This window comes from Engraulis encrasicolus, chromosome 2 (assembly GCF_034702125.1).
Source record: "Engraulis encrasicolus isolate BLACKSEA-1 chromosome 2, IST_EnEncr_1.0, whole genome shotgun sequence".
Lineage (NCBI taxonomy): Eukaryota > Metazoa > Chordata > Actinopteri > Clupeiformes > Engraulidae > Engraulis > Engraulis encrasicolus.
The window spans coordinates 25,744,197-25,762,550 of NC_085858.1; the positions used below are offsets into that span (position 1 = coordinate 25,744,197).

The 18,354-nt window shown below is 43.4% G+C and overlaps 1 protein-coding gene across 6 annotated transcripts in view; it reads right to left on the reverse strand.

Annotated features, from left to right (window-relative positions):
• The window catches only part of atp6v0a1a (ATPase H+ transporting V0 subunit a1a), a 57,423-nt gene that overhangs the window by 29,209 nt on the left and 9,860 nt on the right, over positions 1-18,354 (reverse strand). For all 6 annotated transcript variants that reach the window (XM_063184968.1, XM_063184995.1, XM_063184989.1 and 3 more), the window contains exons 7-10: positions 15,041-15,167; positions 14,367-14,449; positions 12,324-12,417; positions 969-1,181 (exon numbers count right to left, since the gene is read on the reverse strand). In XM_063184968.1, the coding sequence (XP_063041038.1) occupies positions 969-1,181; positions 12,324-12,417; positions 14,367-14,449; positions 15,041-15,167 (517 nt within the window). The remainder of the gene's footprint in view (positions 1-968; positions 1,182-12,323; positions 12,418-14,366; positions 14,450-15,040; positions 15,168-18,354) is intronic.

Below are 18,354 nucleotides of genomic sequence, written 5' to 3' on the forward strand. Positions count from 1 at the left end.
AATGTGTGTGCGTGTATGTGTGTGTGTGTGTGTCCAAATAAGTGTGTATGCGTGTCCAAATAATTGTGTATGTGTGTGTGTGTGTGTGTGTGTGTAGATGCATGTGTTGACTCAGAGGGCTTTACACGCCCATAGACCAAACACTTGAAGAATGCCCAAACACATGCGATACATGATTCAGTGCACCAGTGGGACTTGGGCCCTGACGCCAGGTGTGTGTGTGTGTGTGTGTGTGTGTGTGTGTGTGTGTGTGTGTGTGTGTGTGTGTGTGTGTGTGTGTGTGTGTGTGTCTGAGACCATCCCTGGACATAATTCGGGGTGCCTCTCGGCCTTCTAAGTCCATGCTTCCATCTGCACTTACTCCTCATCCCTTGGGGGCCCTGTGGGTATTTTGGTGCCAACAGAATCTGTGAATCCAGAACTTTGAAAATGGAGCACAAGGGATTCCTTTCGCTCACATTCACTTTCAGATCCACAATTCTGTCAATCAAGACAGATTGCAGAGACCTTTTTGCAGATATAGTTTTAGCATTACAGTAGGAACAAGGGCCACCGGCTAAAGATGGTGCAACGTTCGCATGTTCCTATTGAGGAAAGGAACTCCTTTGTTTTTAGTTCTGCATCGTCTGTGTGTCTGTGTGTCTGTGTGTCTGTGTGTCTGTGTGTCTGTGTGTCTGTGTACGTGTGTACGTGTGTACGTGCGTGTGTGTGCAGGGGAGTAGCAGCAAATTTTGGGCCCTATGTACAATTAGCTCCCCAGCAGCAGCATATCTTCATAAATCAAACTGTGTGTGGTCCCCCCTATATACATGGGATGGGGCCCTGGTGACTCAGTCACTACCCCCCTGAACGACACCCTGTGTGTGTGTGTGTGTGTGTGTGTGTGTGTGTGTGTGTGTGTGTGTGTGTGTGTGTGTGTGTGTGTGTGTGTGTGTGTGTGTGTGTGTGTGTGTGTGTTAAATGCCCACCGTTCCTCGGCGCAGGGCGAACTGGATGGAGTCCAGGTCGGACACGGGGCACCAGATCTCGGCGATGAGGCACTTCTGTGTGACGTCGATGTTGCAGAGGTTGAGCGTGTGGTAGATGGCCTTCATCTTGCGCACCTTGATGAACCACACGCGCACCGTCTTGGCCGCCGCCTGCAGCACGCGCTGCCTGTGATCCTCAGTCTGGTTCAGCACCTGAGGAAAACACACAGGAGAGCAAAAGTTGTTCATAATAAAGCAATGTGATTTACTCAAAGATTTCAATTAAAATGATATACACGCTTGCCTGCGGTCCTCCGTCTGGTGCAGAACCTGAGAAAACGCACACGAGACCAAGTGTTGTTTTTAGAGTAGGGGTGGGCGATATGGCAAAAATGTCATATCACGTTTTAAAAAAAAACATATCTCGATTAGGATTTTTTATCATGGTCTTCGATTGAACCCCCCCCCCCCCAAAAAAAAAAAAAACAGGGATTTTAAATTCTTGCAATTTGTAATTAGCAATTAGTTTTTTGTTTTTTAAAAAATATATATTTCTAGGGGGTTTTATGCCTTTATTACAAAGGACATTCTGAGATGGTGACAGGAAGCGAATGGGACAGAGAGATGGGGGAGGATCGGGAAATGACCCCCGGCCGGACACACTGAGGACACTCATAAAGTGCACAATTGTAATACAATCATGTAAAGAATAAAAGTGCAGACAACAACACTAAGTAAGTAGACATCACTTTGATACTGATAGCAAACATCCTCACTGCAAGACAATGTATACGATTTCTCCACTTTGGCAGATTCGAGACGATCTTGTACTCGATTTCATGATTCACGATTTAATATAGGCATATCGCATAACCCTATTATAAAACAATGCGATTTACTCACAGCAAGACTTTAATTAAAACTAGAAAAGGAGTTTCATCCAAATCCGTTCATAACTTTCCGAGTTATCCTGCTGACAGACAGACAGACAGACAGACAAACAAACAAACGCGACCGAAAACACAACCTCCTTGGCGGAGGTAATTACACATTATATACACGCCACCTGTGGTCCTCCCTCTGGCTCAACACCTGATGGAGCGCACACATACACAAATGTCACATTCACATCAGAGATTGCCTTTCGAAACTTGTCTGTGCATTAATAAATAACTCAGATGCAGGTGCAGCCTCTTCGTTGAAAAACTGAGTTTATCATTTGGGCCACCAACACCCTCACAATTTAATTGAACAAGGGTGAAAAATCGTGTCAATGGAGTCCTTTGCTCAATGTGACTGCGCGATAAGAGGCAAATGGAGGTAAAGACATGAAAGCATTAATAATGGGATTTGCACGATCCACGATTACAATTCAAATTCTACATTACATTCACTTGAGACCAACATTCTGGGCTACATTAATTAGCATCAGACGTTATCATCAGCTGCAGTCAGTGCATGGAACAAAATTAATTCTGCCAATTTTCTGATAAAACATGAAAGGTACACCTTGAGCCTAAACCTCAATCAATACTTTATAATGTATGTGCCTGGTTAAACTATGCTTTATGATAAGAAAGGCTGTGCATGTGCAACAAATTGATAAGGCTTTAATTAAATGAACTGTTTTGCAATTAACGATGTCCAGATTTGAAGGACATAATTCCATTATCACACTGGATTTCTAAATAGTGTATTCATGCAGGCTGTGGTCAACAGGTTGGGTTATATACTGTAATGTGCCTGTGTCCATACAGCACATTCATGTTGCTGAGGAAGGCTTCTGTTTGGAACAAGCATAGAAGTCGATCTCTAGGGGTCCACGTGTGATCATCTGTCCTCAGGGTATCAGTGTGTGGGTGTGTGTGTGTGTGTGTGGGTGTGTGTGTGTGTGTGTGTGTGTGTGTGTGTGTGTGTGTGTGTGTGTGTGTGTGTGTGTGTGTGTGTGTGTGTGTGTGTGTGTGTGTACACTGTAACTATGAACTGGTATGACTCACTCCTGAATCCCAGCTGTGCCCACGGGATGGGCAAACAGAGCCGGTGCCAAGCCCAATGCCACACACACACACCCCTCTCCTTCCCTCTCGCCCACGCTGGAAAGATGCTTCAGCTCGCATAAACAAGCCCTGTGCAGGTCACACGCCCCCAGAAAAAGACAAGAGGCGAGCCGCGCATCGCTCGCATCCATGCAATCTCACGGGACCCCTGCTGCTGATGCACACACATATAACCCACAGACAGCTCTCCATCACTTTCAGCAGTCAACAACACCACTCATCTTCTGATACAGACTCTTTCACACACCGCGGGTGCACGCACGCACGCACGCACGCACACACGCACGCACGCACACAAGCACACACACACACACTTTTCATGCTCCAACGAAAGACAACACAAGAGGTTATTCGCCCCTCTCCGTCCTCACCCCTTTTCCTGGAAACATTTGCTTGAACACTTGTGCGATGAGTCAGTGGTTGGCAGTGGCTCTTACAGTTGGCTAACTGCTCCCATGACAGGGGGCATCTCAAACTCAAGCTGGCCAGCTCTCATCTCCCCTCCCCTCTCCATTTACACCAAGCTGCACTTCTCCTCCTGCCCTCTCGTACCAGGATTGGGTCTACAGCAATATTCCCAACGGGGGCTCTACAGCCCCCCAGGGGGCCTTGGGGAGCCCTGGGGGGGGCAATGAGAAGGATACAGTTGAGACTCTAATCAACTCTCAACTTGAGAGGGGGCGGTACTTATTTGCCATTGGGGGTAGGGATGGGATATCGGTATCGGTGTATCGGTATCGGGTTCAGATATCAACATATTTCAAAGATCGGATCGGAATTTTCCCAAAATATCGGAATTTTCCTGATACAGATATCGAGTCAGGTGCAATGTTTATTTGAAATCATAACACTTGCATATTTGTTTTCAGGATGGGATTGTTACTTTTTTACTTGTTACTTTTTGCTTATTAATTGGTTTCCTGTTCTTCTGACTCCCTTTTCTGACCAAATAGTCTACGTGGGCCTACCTCAAGTTGAAACCCATGCATATATGTGATTTTGGTATTGGATCGGAGTAGTATCGGTATCGGCAGATATCCAAATTTAGATATCAGGATCGGATCGGAAGTGAAAAAATGTGTATCGGTGCATCCCTAATTGGGGGGGCATTAGTCCCTTTTATTTTTTAATACTAAGGGGGGCGTTGGCAGGCTTGTGATGAGGCCAAGGGGGTGTTGGGAGGCGTATGATGAGGAGGAACAGGGGGCATTTATTCACTCACACTCACACACACACACACACACACACACACACACACACACACACACACACACACACACACACACACACACACACACACACACACACACACACACACACACACACACACACACACACACACACACACACACACACACGTGCGTGTGGTAAAACACACGTGTGTCCAACTAGACTTGACAGACACAAACTCATACTATTTTTTGGCAAAAACAAACATGTGCACGCACATTTAAAATGCTCATGCCCTCTCACTCTCAGACAGACAGACAGACAGACAGACAGACAGACAGACAGACAGACAGACAGACAGACAGACAGACAGACAGACAGACAGACACACACACACACACACACACACACACAGACACACACAGACACACACGCAGCCCCTCCCGTTTCATGCTTCTCGCCTCGTAGCGACCGCCAAACACAAACAGTATGTAAATATTCCCAGTCAGTCCGTCCGTCTGTCTGTCTGATGTGTGGGGGGGGCGAGATCACCTTACACTGCCCCCCCCCTCTCTCCAACACCCAACCCCTACTGCGGTCTTCCTTCTCTCTCGCACCCCCTTCCTCCCATTCTCTCCTCCATTTACTCGCGCTCACCTCTCACTAAGCAAAGGCTAATCCACAGCTATTTACACCCGTTGAGATCAGCCCCAAAGACTGGCTGTGCGTGGGTGGACGAAGGAGTGCGAGTGGGTGGATGTGTGTGGGCGGCGAGTATGTCTAGTTGTGCGAGTGTGAGTGTGTGTATGTGTGTGGGCGGCGAGTATGTCTAGTTGTGGGAGTGTGTGTGAGTGTGTGTGTGTGTGTGTGTGTGTGTGTCTGTGTGCGGGTGCGGACTGCGGAGTATGTTTAGGTGTGTGTGCGTGTGTGTGTGTGTGTGTGTGTGTGTGTGTGTGTGTGTGTGCGGAGTATGTTTAGGTGTGTGTGTGCGTGCATGCTTGTGTGTGTGTGAGTGTGTGTGGGTGGGCCAGTGTGCAGGTCGGTCGGGTCCTGGACGGCCGTCCAGAAAAGGCGCCTAGCACACTGGGCAAAGCCTCATGGGTGTGATGGGGACTGTGGTATGGTCACTATGTGTCAGCACTGGACAAAGTGTCCCTGGGTGTGTGTGTGTGTGTGTGTGTGTACAAGTTTTGTGTACAGTACGTGTGTGAGGGACAGAGAAAAGACAGAGACCGTTAGGAGCACATCTCTACGTTGATGGAGATGATAATGATAGGGGTCCGACAATTTGTGCGTGTTTGGTTGCGCGTGCAAGTGTGCATGAGAGTGCACGTGAATGTTCATTTTCCTACCCTTATAAGGTTAGCAACTGTCCAAACCTACCTCCAAAGAGCCCAGCCCCACGCACCATTGGCAGACGTCAATGCCAATCAAGGCTTGTTGCTTAGCGCAATAGGTCAGCTGCAAAACAATGCATTCCTGGCCTCCACCCCCTCTCTACCTCCACCTCCCCCCTCCACTATCCGTCACATTGATCCTCATGTGGCCATCCGATTGTCCCCGTTTGACTACTGGGTGGCAAATGCAGCAGCAGCAGCGGCATGCTGGCACCGGCGCTGCCAACTGCCAACTGCCCGCCTTATCCTCTGATCCCACACACCCTCCCCACCCCAACCGCCACTAGGGAGAGGTCTTAAGCCAGATATTTTTATTATTTAATAATGCTCACTTCAAACGGCTGCCTGTTGTTAACAAAAATATATACAAATGCTTTCGTGTTGCTGCATCTGCAGAGGGTTGTTCACTGTGTGTGAGCCGCCGAGATCACAGTTAGCGGAGGTGTTTCACGTGCTTTGGCATTTAGCTGTACGCGAAATGGACAGTTCCTCAATGTAATGAGACAACCCTTGTAAAATATACACCATCAGTTCCCTTGCCCTAAAAATAGCGTGCCATCAACAGGACAGATACCAGCCTCTCCCTGATGGGCCTAATAGTCTAGTCGTGATTTCATGAACCCGGAAATGTTGAGTACCCTAAAGTTTTATTGCAGAAATATCATCTATGGGCCTAATGGATAGAATTTAGCTTGGTTGCCCAAAGTTGCACTTTGAGCAATTTGCATAATTAGCATAAATATATTGTTAAGGTAAGACTACTACAGGTGAATAGGCTAAAAAATTAAAATAATAGGTATCACCATGAAACTTTCTCAGTTGATTACTGATGATGAGAGAAGAAAAAAAATGTATTGGATGTTTTTTGTATTTTGATGTTTAGATATGCAAATGAGGGCATACATTATCAAGTATGCGCTAATTTGCATACGCACCAAATCACTTTCATAAGGTGAACTCTGGCTCAAAATAACTTTTATGTGGGTAAAATATGTATATTTGAGTGTTGAGATGGTGAAAACCTTCTGAGGCAGTGGTTCTCAAAGTGGGGCCTGGGACCCCTGGGGGGCTGCCAGGGGCCCCACGGCAGGCTGGCAGGAAAAATATGGCAAAATAAGATGAATAGCCTAATAAATTGAATAACTAAAGTAAGCCAAAATAAACCAAAAATAAGCTGAACTATCCTAGTGGAATAATTCTCTTCCTTACAATGTTTATGTACTATGCTGTCTGTAGTACTTGAATGGGTTTAGGAAGGCACCAATTTCATCGAGTTGTGAAACCTGGTGCACAGAAAAAGATGGTGGAAAGATGGTTAAGATGGTGAAAACCTTCTGAGGAGTTTTTTACCTGGATATATGCCCTGTGCAATATACTGTATAGGCCTACATATAGGCTATTAATTACATACCGCATGTTTACAGCACACACATACATTCAGTGTAGTAGAACTATATACAGTAGAGTATGCCTATGTACACAAACACAAAATAACTATACAAGAGTAATTTACTGGTTTGAGGAAAGGCTTTAATGCCTAAAATAGCACATTGTATACGTTTTTGAAACAAAATATGATTGTAGCAGACTTTCAGTATACAACATGCAGAATAACTACAGTATGCACACGCGCGCGCGCACGCACGCACGCACGCACGCACGCACGCACACACACACACACACACACACACATTGCATGGGTGACTCTAAACAACTCTCCTTAACACTGACAAAAGTTATCTGAGTTTATATTGTGCTACTGTAGTCAGAAACATAATACAAAAGCTGAAAACCAGTAATGGTTTTTGTGGTGTAGTTTTTGTAAATCATACCTGTGCTCAATGGAATTGGGCAGAAGGATTGTGTTAAGAGGCTGAATTGCTAGGTATAATAAACCTTATTTAAGTAGATGACCTCATTAACTCCTCTGAAACTCCAGAAGATTCTTCAAAAGAATGCTCAATAGTCACACAATTGCACCGCTGAAGTAAAGCCATGGCTGGGTTAGAGACTTCTGTAGAGCAAAGGTTGTAAGCACTGTTCAAAATCCACCCAGTATTTCATGTAGGAGCAAAAGTACATTGTGGAATAATCATCCCTGTCTTAAAAAAATAAAACAAATGGAAGGAAGACAAGAATGCTGACAGTATTTTTACCATTGACTATCCACACCACCTCAAATTCAAAATACCAGACTTCTGGGACTTGTCTGCTTATAGAACCATCCACAGCCCATTGCATTAGCAAAATAATATTACTAGAATATTTAGGCTACATGTACAATTGATTCTGCTGGGCCCATAAAAGTGATTTCACATCTGAAATGTTGTTCTTTCCATACTGTTTAACATAATGCTAACACGAAATTGCTTTAACAAACTATCAACAGACAAACCAATAATGTTTTTCAAAAGGGGTGCCCAATCATTAAATTATTGTATACCGCTGTATATGCACACACATATTTAGGAAAAACCACATAGCTTTCACCATCCCCATACTTTCACGGTATTTTCTTCAGCACATGTGTATCCTGCAGCAATCATTGGCCTAATGCGCATGTTATTTTGTAAACCTCCAGATAACTTTTGTCACTGTTAAGGTCAGTGGAGAGTTGTTTAGAGTCACCCGTGTGTGTGTGTGTGTGTGTGTGTGTGTGTGTGTGTGTGTGTGTGTGTGTGTGTGTGTGTGTGTGTGTGTGTGTGTGTGTGTGTGTGTGTGTGTGTGTGTGTGTGTGTGTGTGTGTGTGTGTGTGTGTGTGCGTGCGTGCATACTGTAGTTATTCTGCATGTTGTATAGTGAAAGTCTGCAACAATCATATTTTGTTCCAAAAACGTATGTGCTATTTTAGGCCTTAAAGCCTTTCCTCAGACCAGTAAATTTCTCTTGTATAGTTATTTTGTGTTTGTGTACACAGGCATACTGTATATAGTTCTGCTACACTGAATGTATGTGTGTGCTACACGCTGTATGTAATAAATAAATATCCTATATGTATAGGCCTATATATCGGGTCATGTATCCAGGTCAAAACTCCCTCTTGACCAGGTTCCTCATAGAAGTGGTTCCCAAACTTTACCATGACAAGGCTCCCCATATACCGCTAGATTCCAGCCAAGGCCCCCCATATACTGCCAGATTCCAGCCAAGGCTCCCCTATCATGGGCCGTGCGGCACCCGTGCCACAATATTTTTTCTGTGCACCAGGTTTCACAACTCGATGAAATTGGTGCCTTCCTAAACCCATTCAAGTACTACAGACAGCATAGTACATAAACATTGTAAGGAAGAGAATTATTCCACTAGGATAGTTCAGCTTATTTTTGGTTTATTTTGGCTTACTTTAGTTATTCAATTTATTAGGCTATTCATCTTATTTTGCCATATTTTTCCTGCCAGCCTGCCACGGCCCACTTTGAGAACCACTGCCTCAGAAGGCTTTCACTCTCTCAACACTCAAATATACATATTTTACCCACATAAAAGTTATTTTGAGCCAGAGTTCACCTTATGAAAGTGATTTGGTGCGTATGCAAATTAGCGCATACTTGATAATGTATGCCCTCATTTGCATATCTAAACATCAAAATACAAAAAACATCCAATACATTTTTTTCTTCTCTCATCATCAGTAATCAACTGAGAAAGTTTCATGGTGATACCTATTATTTTAATTTTTTAGCCTATTCACCTGTAGTAGTCTTACCTTAACAATATATTTATGCTAATTATGCAAATTGCTCAAAGTGCAACTTTGGGCAGTCAAGCTAAATTCTATCCATTAGGCCCATAGATGATATTTCTGCAATAAAACTTTAGGGTATTTCTGGGTTACACTATTGGGCCTATGGAGATCACGACTAGACTATAACCACATCCTAGAGGAGCCTGCCCACATGTCAAACTGATACACACCCACACACAGTCGGGGCCCAAGGCAGGCTCCACACAGCCTCAAGCTGCATGTACATACACTAGAAACAACTTGTGCTACTTGAGCAGCTGAAGTCGCTGAGGAAGTTTTACCATGAATTCGCTTTATTTTGTCTGGAAATGACATTGACATCTTTGATTTAGCTATTCACAAAACGGCTCTGGCTTGTGAACCTTGGCCATTCGGAGATATGAACATTCGAATTGGTTTTCACCGAACCACGTCATAGATGGCATAATATTAGCTTGACTTTAATCGCTGAAATTTGCTCTGGTCACTCAGGTTGCTGGGCTCCTGTCAATTCTCTTTGGTCACTTTAATCGCCAACCATCCATAGAGAAATAATGACTTCCATCGCTCAGACAGTAGTGGTGTCAACAATGATCGATTCGGCGATGCAATCCAATGCGGGACATGGACGATCCAGAATCGATCCGGCAATTTCCAGAATCGATCCAGCAATTTTTTTTAAGTTTCAATTACTTGCGTGGATATCTCGGGAGCAAATGAATGTTAAATTAAATAAAAGTACTTCAAAGCATTGCAAGACTGATACAGACTGATCCAGACTGATACAGAAAACAGCCAATAAATTGTTGCTCAGTATCTGCCTACTTGTATTGCCTCATCATGAGTGATAAAACATTTACTTTGCTTTCAGTAGAAATGTAGTGCATTGCAATGCATTGTAGAATTGAATCGGATCGGATCGAATCGCATAGAATCGAATCGAATCGCTACCTCCCGAACCGTGATCGAATCGGATCGTGAGGGCAGTGCCAATCCACAACACTATCAGATAGCGTAGGTCGCTCTTGGTGTACACATAGCTTCAGACACGGTATGGGGAGAGAGGCACTGAGCTGGAGCAACCATCAAACCAGGGGTGATTTTTTCGACAGTGTCAATGCTAGCTTAAGCCGGGCATACACTGTGCGATATTTTCACTCGTGGGTCTTAAGCTTCTGCTCACACTGCACGATGGGAATTTCACTGTTTAAAAGTTCACAACTCACGACTCACGTCCTCACACTACACGAGCCGACAGTCGGATGCGAGCGAAATGCTTCCACCGTACGACGCGACAGGCATGTTTCCCCGGTCTGCAGAGGAGGGAACATGCGCACCTGAGGTGGAGATGAGGTCGCACTCAACAGCGAATCGCACGGCCCTATTAATTTGTGCATGTGAAGTGTCAAATTGGGTCGTAGCACTGCTTTAACTGTGCGATTTACGCACGAGCCACGACCAGAATTTCAAACCGTTTTGATTTTCTTGCGACCCTGCGATTGCACGATCGTGAGGCGAAATTGCTTGTCGTTACCCCATGTACACTGCACGATGCGAGACTCACGATTGACCTGTGATTGAGCAAGAAATCGGCCCGACTCTCAAAAAGTCGTGCGAGTGCCAAATCGGGGCAAAATCGGGGCCAAAGTCGCACAGTGTAAGCCCAGCTTCAGTTAGCAACTTACTTATTAGGCTGTCAAAGTGAAATGGCTTTGCAACAAAGCTGCTAATTGGTTAGCAACGATGCTTTTGAGAAACAGAGCCTAGCACTGCTTGTAGCTGCCTCATCTTCATTGCCAAAGTGTGTGTGTGTGCGTCTAAACTAATGCAGCTTGTTGGGTCTGCATCTTTACTGCCAAAGGCCAATGCTGGTGCTAATGTGTATGCATCTGTGTAAAAGTGTGCGCGCGCGCGCGTGTGTGTGTGTGTGTGTGTGTGTGTACTAGTTTGTCTTTATGGCTATGGCGTCTACATAGAGCTGGTGCTAATATGTGCGTGTTTGTCTAAATGTGTCTGCGCGAACGTGCGTGTCCAGACTGCTAGTTGGCTACTACATCTCCACTGTCAAAATGGACTCCTGGCAGCTGAGTACACATCGAGACAAAAGGCAACAAAAACATACACACAAGAGTACACAAGGGCACGTGGACACACAGGAGGACCTCATGCCACAGACAGCTGGACAAATGCGGTCACACCAAAGTTAACATTCGGGCAAGAGACCGCAAACGGCTATGTAAATATGCTATACGCAGCATATACATGTATGAAAACTGTGGTGACCTGATGGATATTAATGTGTGATTCTATGTACCGTCACATGACTGCAGACTGGAAAAGTCCCCTTTACTCCAGTTCAAAAAACAGCTTGAAGAAATGTTCTGCTGCATTTCTTAGATAATTTTGACAATCCAGTTGACATTTTTTGTCTTGTCTTTTGTGTGGATAACGTTTTATTTTTGTACAGTTATTTGATTTGTATCCCCAGTAGTTCGGACCTTGACTGTAACAGGTCTGTAGTTTGCACTGCAAAGTAATTGTACATGCAAATGTATAGCTTGTCAGGTCAGGTCAGGTCAGTTAAATTCTTTTTTAAATTCTCCATGCAATGAAACCTGCCCTGAACACAGCTTCTGTAACCTGGGGATATCATTTTCATTACATGGAATTTTTAAAAAGTAATTAGACTAACAAATTTACTTAGAAGCTATACCCTTCCGGATACAAATACTTGTCACAGCCATGTGAGAAGCAAGGAAATCAGGCACCTTGACTACAAGAGGACTGAGAGGTGCATGTTCTTCAAGAAGAAAAAATCAGCCTAAGCAGACACACACCTACACACCTGACAAAGACATTTGAGGTTGAAACGTGTTGAATAAATCAGTGAGCAGCAACAGTGTGGATATTTTTCCTTCTTCTAGGAGACTTTTTTTTGCAACAGTGTGCATATTTTTCCTTCTTCTAGGAGTCTCACACTACTTTTGGGTGCAGGCTCGCCGCTTACCATCTGCAGGTCGTCGATGCGGGTGTGCACTCCAGCTGCCATCTCCTTCCTCTCCTGGGGCGTCTCTGGACAGGGGTACAGCGACGCCCGGAACCTGACACAGGACATAGCCAATCAGAAACCACTGCTTAATACCATATCAACACTTGCCATAAATACCGTAATAATAATAATAACATTATTACTATTATACTTTTGACATTCACAATTGCCTGAAAATGTTTAATAAAAGTATACTCTTTGCATAGTATAATTCATGCAGGATGCAGATCGAGGTCAACAGTCTGTCAAGACAACACAACACTGTTGTGGTTTACTGGCCAAGAGGAAAGGAAGTTCAGTTGGGTGTTATATGTTCAAGCTTTCGGTTTCAGACTTTCAACTAAGATATAGACTAGAGATATAGACTTAGAGCAGTGATACTCAAACTTTGTCAGACCAAGGACCACTTTGTCCCGCCAAAAATGTTCAGGGACCACCTGTCAACTGAATTGACAGTTGGGGGGTACTAATTCGACACTGTTAATTTTGATGCAGATCACTTACTTTTTATGCACATTTACAAGCCTGTCTTATTGTGGTGAAAATGTGACTTCAGACATGTTTGGCTTTGTAATAATGTATTTTGTATAAATATAGCCTACTGCTAGCTTGTCTTGCAAAAGTAGAAATCCCCTTGCGGACCACCTGAGCTCTGTCGCGGACCACCAGTGGTCCCCGGACCACACTTTGAGAATCACTGACTTAGAGATACCGTATTCTCACTCCATCAGTCAAGTCACAGTACAACGAGTTCAGCTACTCTATAGGAAGTAGGTTCATAAACTGCAAAGCCACCTGCAAAGCTGCAGGCTCTGCTTCAATAGACCTACTGGCCTCAATGCGAGCCTAATGTTTATGATCACATAGGCGATGCATAACTGCTCAGCTGCTGACTGATAACATGATACCATTAGGGATGTTAACCGGTAACCGTTTAACCGATAGTCGACTGGATCAACTTTAACCGGTTAACATTTTCTGCCACCGGTTAACCGGTTGTAATAATAATAATAATAATTATAATAATTTCCTCCCAAAAAGCCCCAAAAAATGATAATTTTGAGGTTTTAGTACGATAATTCAGCATTTTCCATCTGGCAACAGTGGCTGGACATGGCAGGTCTTGTCTGCGCAGCTAAAAAAAGTCTTAAGTGAAAAATAAAATAAAAAATCTTTGATATAGTGTGTGTGTGTGTGTGTGTGTGTGTGTGTGTGTGTGTGTGTGTGTGTGTGTGTGTGTGTGTGTGTGTGTGTGTGTGTGTGTGTGTGTGTGTGTGTGTGTGTATGTGTGTATGTGTGTGTGTGTGTGTGTGTGTGTGTGTGTGCGCGGTTAACCGGTTGACCACCGGTTAATGAGTCTCAGTAGCCGGTTAAGAGTTTTTTCAATTCTCGCCATCCCTAGATACCATGCAAGCCATTATACAGTGCAGAGTTTCCCTTGCATGTATTCAGATTTAGCGGAAATGCACTAGTGCTGCTGAAGACAAATGAGCTGAACAATTGAGGCAGCGCCTTGTGTTTGCACAATGCAGACCATTAGTGTGTCAACTTGTGCACTGCTTAGCTAAGAGGTTTCCTTTAGTGGCGTAATTTTGTATTTTGACCCACGACCCAGTTGGATTAAATATTTCTCAATTGACAGCACTGCTGTAACAACAACGATGTAATTTCTAGGATTTATTGTTATATGTGGTAAGAAGTAGGTAAGAAGCTAGAGAAGTACTGGCGTTATTTGCAGCCGTAAGAAGGTAGGAAGAGAAGGCAAAGGAAAGCTCTACTGCAGGGGTTCCCCAACCTTTTCCAACTTTGGGGCCCACTTGAAATGTTCAAAAATGTTCGGGGCCCACCACGGACCCAAACAATTAAAACTCAAACAAGTAGTCAACAGCAACACGCACAAACACTATTTTGATGACTCAAAAGCCCGCCTGGAACACCTTCGGGGTCCACTAGTGGGTTCCAGCCCACAGTTTGAGAATCGCTACTCTACTGATGCCTCACCCCTCACAGATCTTCTTGACGCGGTTCTTCAGCTGGTCTCCCTGAAAGAAGATAATGAAGACAGACTTGTCCACCTGGTCGCCCTGTAGAGACAACAGAAGAGAAACGACCACAAGTCAACACAAGACAAGAGCTGTAATGAGCTCATCATACCACGGTTAGAGAGGTATTATAAACAGGGTTCCTACACATTTTTCATGAACAAATTCAAGCACTTTTCAATCACCTTCAAGCACCAAATGTTCAGTTTTCCAGCACCTTTAATAGGTCGCGGGAAGGGGGTGTGGGGATCCTCCCCCAGAAAATTGTGTTTTTAAGATGCAATTTACTGCATTCTAATCAATTTTAGGGTGTCAAATGGCAAATCCCATCTGACATCTCACTCCCTCAGATGTTTTATGTACCTGAACAATTTATTTCTATTATTTGGCTTACTGAGTTTGACTTGACAAAAATCTCAAGCATTATTAAGCACTTCACCAAAAATTCAAGCATTTTCACAACCTTGAAAACACTTAATTGAAATTCAAGTATTTTCAAGGAATTCAAGCACCAGTGGGAACCCTGTATATACACACACAGCTGTATTGTAGCAGCAGTTAAGCAGGTCATGAGCTGCTAACATGCTGGTGCGGGACAGCCAATTAGGTCAGGCAGTAGGTGGGACAACTCACCGTGGCAGGGTCCTCCAGGGGGTCCTCGATGTCGGCCTGCCTCAGGAAGACGTTACCTCGGCACACCCGCCACAGCATCCTCTCAAACGTGGGGATCCGCTCCCTGCCGATCACCCCGGCCACAAACCTTTGGAATGAACAACAAGAAATTACTTGTTTGTCTTTCATTATGAGCTACAAATCTTCTATACATGGTAATGGCATTAAAACCTGGAGTAAGGAAGGAGTACCCCACTTATCATCTTGAAAGTTTATGGTAAAATCTGTGTATTAAACATTGTGTACATTTCACCAATTGGACTTTGACAAAAGCCTTGCACAGGTTCCTCATTCATGTTCTCTCTCTTCTACGCATGTCTGAAAACCTGTCCATGACTTTCCAAATACGCAAGTACATAAATGAATAAGGGGAACTACAGGAAATAGGGGAAGAAAATGACTGCAAAACTGTGTACTTTATCTTCAAAGATGTAGCCTAACAACACCCTTTTACTATTGGTATTTTGCTAAATTATATTACCTTCCATGTGATGTTTATCATGTTGCCAGTGCAATTAGGAACAGTTTCACGTTAAATAAGTCACACATTAAAATCTCCTTCATTAGTGTGTACACAAAGACACTTTCACTGGCCTGTATACAACAAATCAGATTTTTTGACTCTGTGGCGTGCCTACTGATACTGAAGTCATTGCATGACTTTGCAATGGTTTCAATTACCATGAGAACTCAGAGCTCTAGGACTCTGCTTACTGAAAGCACTCATTGACTCCATTATATAAGAGCCATTGGAAAGACATCTGCCCTCCAAAGCGAAAAGGCAGTAACTAGGTACAGGGTTCCTACAAGATTCTTTGAGTAAAATTCAAGGCTTTTTCAAGGCTTTTTCAGACAATTTATACATAAACTCAAGTCCTATGTCGCAGTTCACCAGAATTCATCGACAAAGAAACATCTCAACTTTTGTTACTTGTTTCTCAGAAAATTTTAAAACGTTTAAGGATGATGAATAGTGTAACCATATTGTTACGCTATTGCAATTGTTATACATACCAAACACCACAATACAAAATCATGCAACGTTCAGAAGACATTGCTTAATTAAGGGATTCTTTGTTATTTATTTTCAGGGTCACTGGAGGATGTTCTTTTGTGCAAATAACTTGTCATCTTACTAATAATATTATCTTTGAGTTGTCTTCATTAATGTGCACAGATTTTGGATATCCATTGGCAATTAAGTGCATAGTCTTACCTTTCGAATCTGTGAATGAAATCACATTTACTAGTTTACCATTAATGGATATATTTCTTTAAGGTTTTAAGTAAAGGAAACGGATGTTGCTCCATGCTGGTGAATGAAACGCGTACAAAAAATATACAGCCTGCTGGTACATAACCATACCTGCCAACCTTTAAAAAAAAATTGAGTAGCAACTTATCGCGGCGCTGCAATTCACGGCGCAACAACTTGGCATGGCAAAGCAACGGGGTCGGCGGCGGGCCCATCTGAGAGGCTACTTTGTTTTGCATAGTCTGCCCTACACCTAGGGTTGCCAAATGTCAACAGGGAAGATATGAGACACTTCATTCAGGCAGGGGGTCCTCCCCCAGAAAAAAATGCTTTTCTTAGATGCAATTTCCTGCATTTTAGCCTAACATCCCGTGTATCTGGCAAATAGTTTATCTTGCTCTTCACAGTACTTTGAACTACCATAATTTATTAAACTTTCATGAAAGATGTTTTTTTTGTTTCACACCATAACACCATGATATAGTGTGCTGGAATTCAGGCCTCTAAATTAACTTTATTGATCACCAGCCAATATGGCTGTTAATCTTACTAGTCAAACATACCACCAGTCTGGCTAGTAGGCCTAAGTGGCTATTAAGTTATCCTATGTACCAGCCAAACAGAGCATTTGGTCACTTGGGGGGTGTTAAGGAGCTGGAATAGAGTATGAAATTGAAGCATTTGCTGATAATTTTTTTGGCTGTAGAAGGTAAATGTATAATTTGATTATAAAATATCGAGGCATTTCAGTGATTTTAATGAACAAAAAGTTGAATTGTAATGATTCTTACATCATCTCCCCCAATATTAATAAATGGTGATGTTGTCACCTACTGTGAAGAAGCATCAGCAGTAGAGAAAAAGATAAAGTGTCATCTTAGCTAGGGGGAACAGTAGGCCTATTCCTGACCTACTCCGAGCACAACCGTTAGAACTATCGCTTTATTTTCCCGAGTTAAAATGATCCGGCATAAAGGGAAACCGAATTTAGTTTTCTGCTAATTTATAGCGCGGTCATCGAAACATGTTCTCATTCAGAAGTAATCTCGTTTCGGTCCAAAACAAGCAACATAACAACATATTGCCGTCAAATACGGCGAAACATTGGGTGAATCATTACGACAGACCTCGGCCTTTATTTATTTTCATAAGTTTACGGTTTTAGCAACTGGACGCAATTCACTATTCCCATACAGGCTACCTTTCTCAAAGTCCATTTACCTTTGAAACGGTGATTTTGACGGTGCTCACTTGTAAAACTACAGCGACAGTACCAAGATGGATAATACATGATGACAGGAGGAGGACACTTGTTTCAGAGATTATAGGAGTGCATTAACCAGTCTCTCTTACTTGTGTGATTTCGAAGCAAACTTTCTATCGGCAGCTGATGCCTCGACTCGAGAGGAGCGAAGCGCAGCACAACAAATGAACACATCCAAACTAGCGCTCTGATTGGTCAATATTCCCCCCCACACGTTGCTGGCCAGCGCGAGACAATTGCAAGCAGAGCCATGTCTACGGCTCTGTCTGGTTGCAAGTCTACAGAGCAATTTATAAGGGCCCATGAACACACTTTGCTGTTGGTTTTTCCCGTATTTTGAAGTGACATCGCCGTAGTTTGATGTCAAAATCCGTATCTGCTACACAGCTGTTATTACCGCGAAATGAACAAGTACCTCAGAGATCTCTTCAGCGTGCGCATGCGATAGAGCGAATAGAACTCTAGATATTAACGCCCACCGCCCAATGATCAAGTCAGTGGTGCCGCCGCTTCCAAAATACCAAAATAAAAGCGATTAAGATTTTTTTTTTTTTTTAAGATGAAGTTTTTAAAAACGATGAGAAGATTAAAATGAACAACATATTTTTTGTGAGCAGATTTCAAGACCTACACATTTGATTCAAGGCTTTTTCAAGGAATTTTAAGGTATTATTTTCAAATTCTCTAATTCAATGCTTTTAAGTCTTTTTAAGGCCCCGCGGGAACCCTGTGAGCTCTGAACTGAGTGAAAATGAC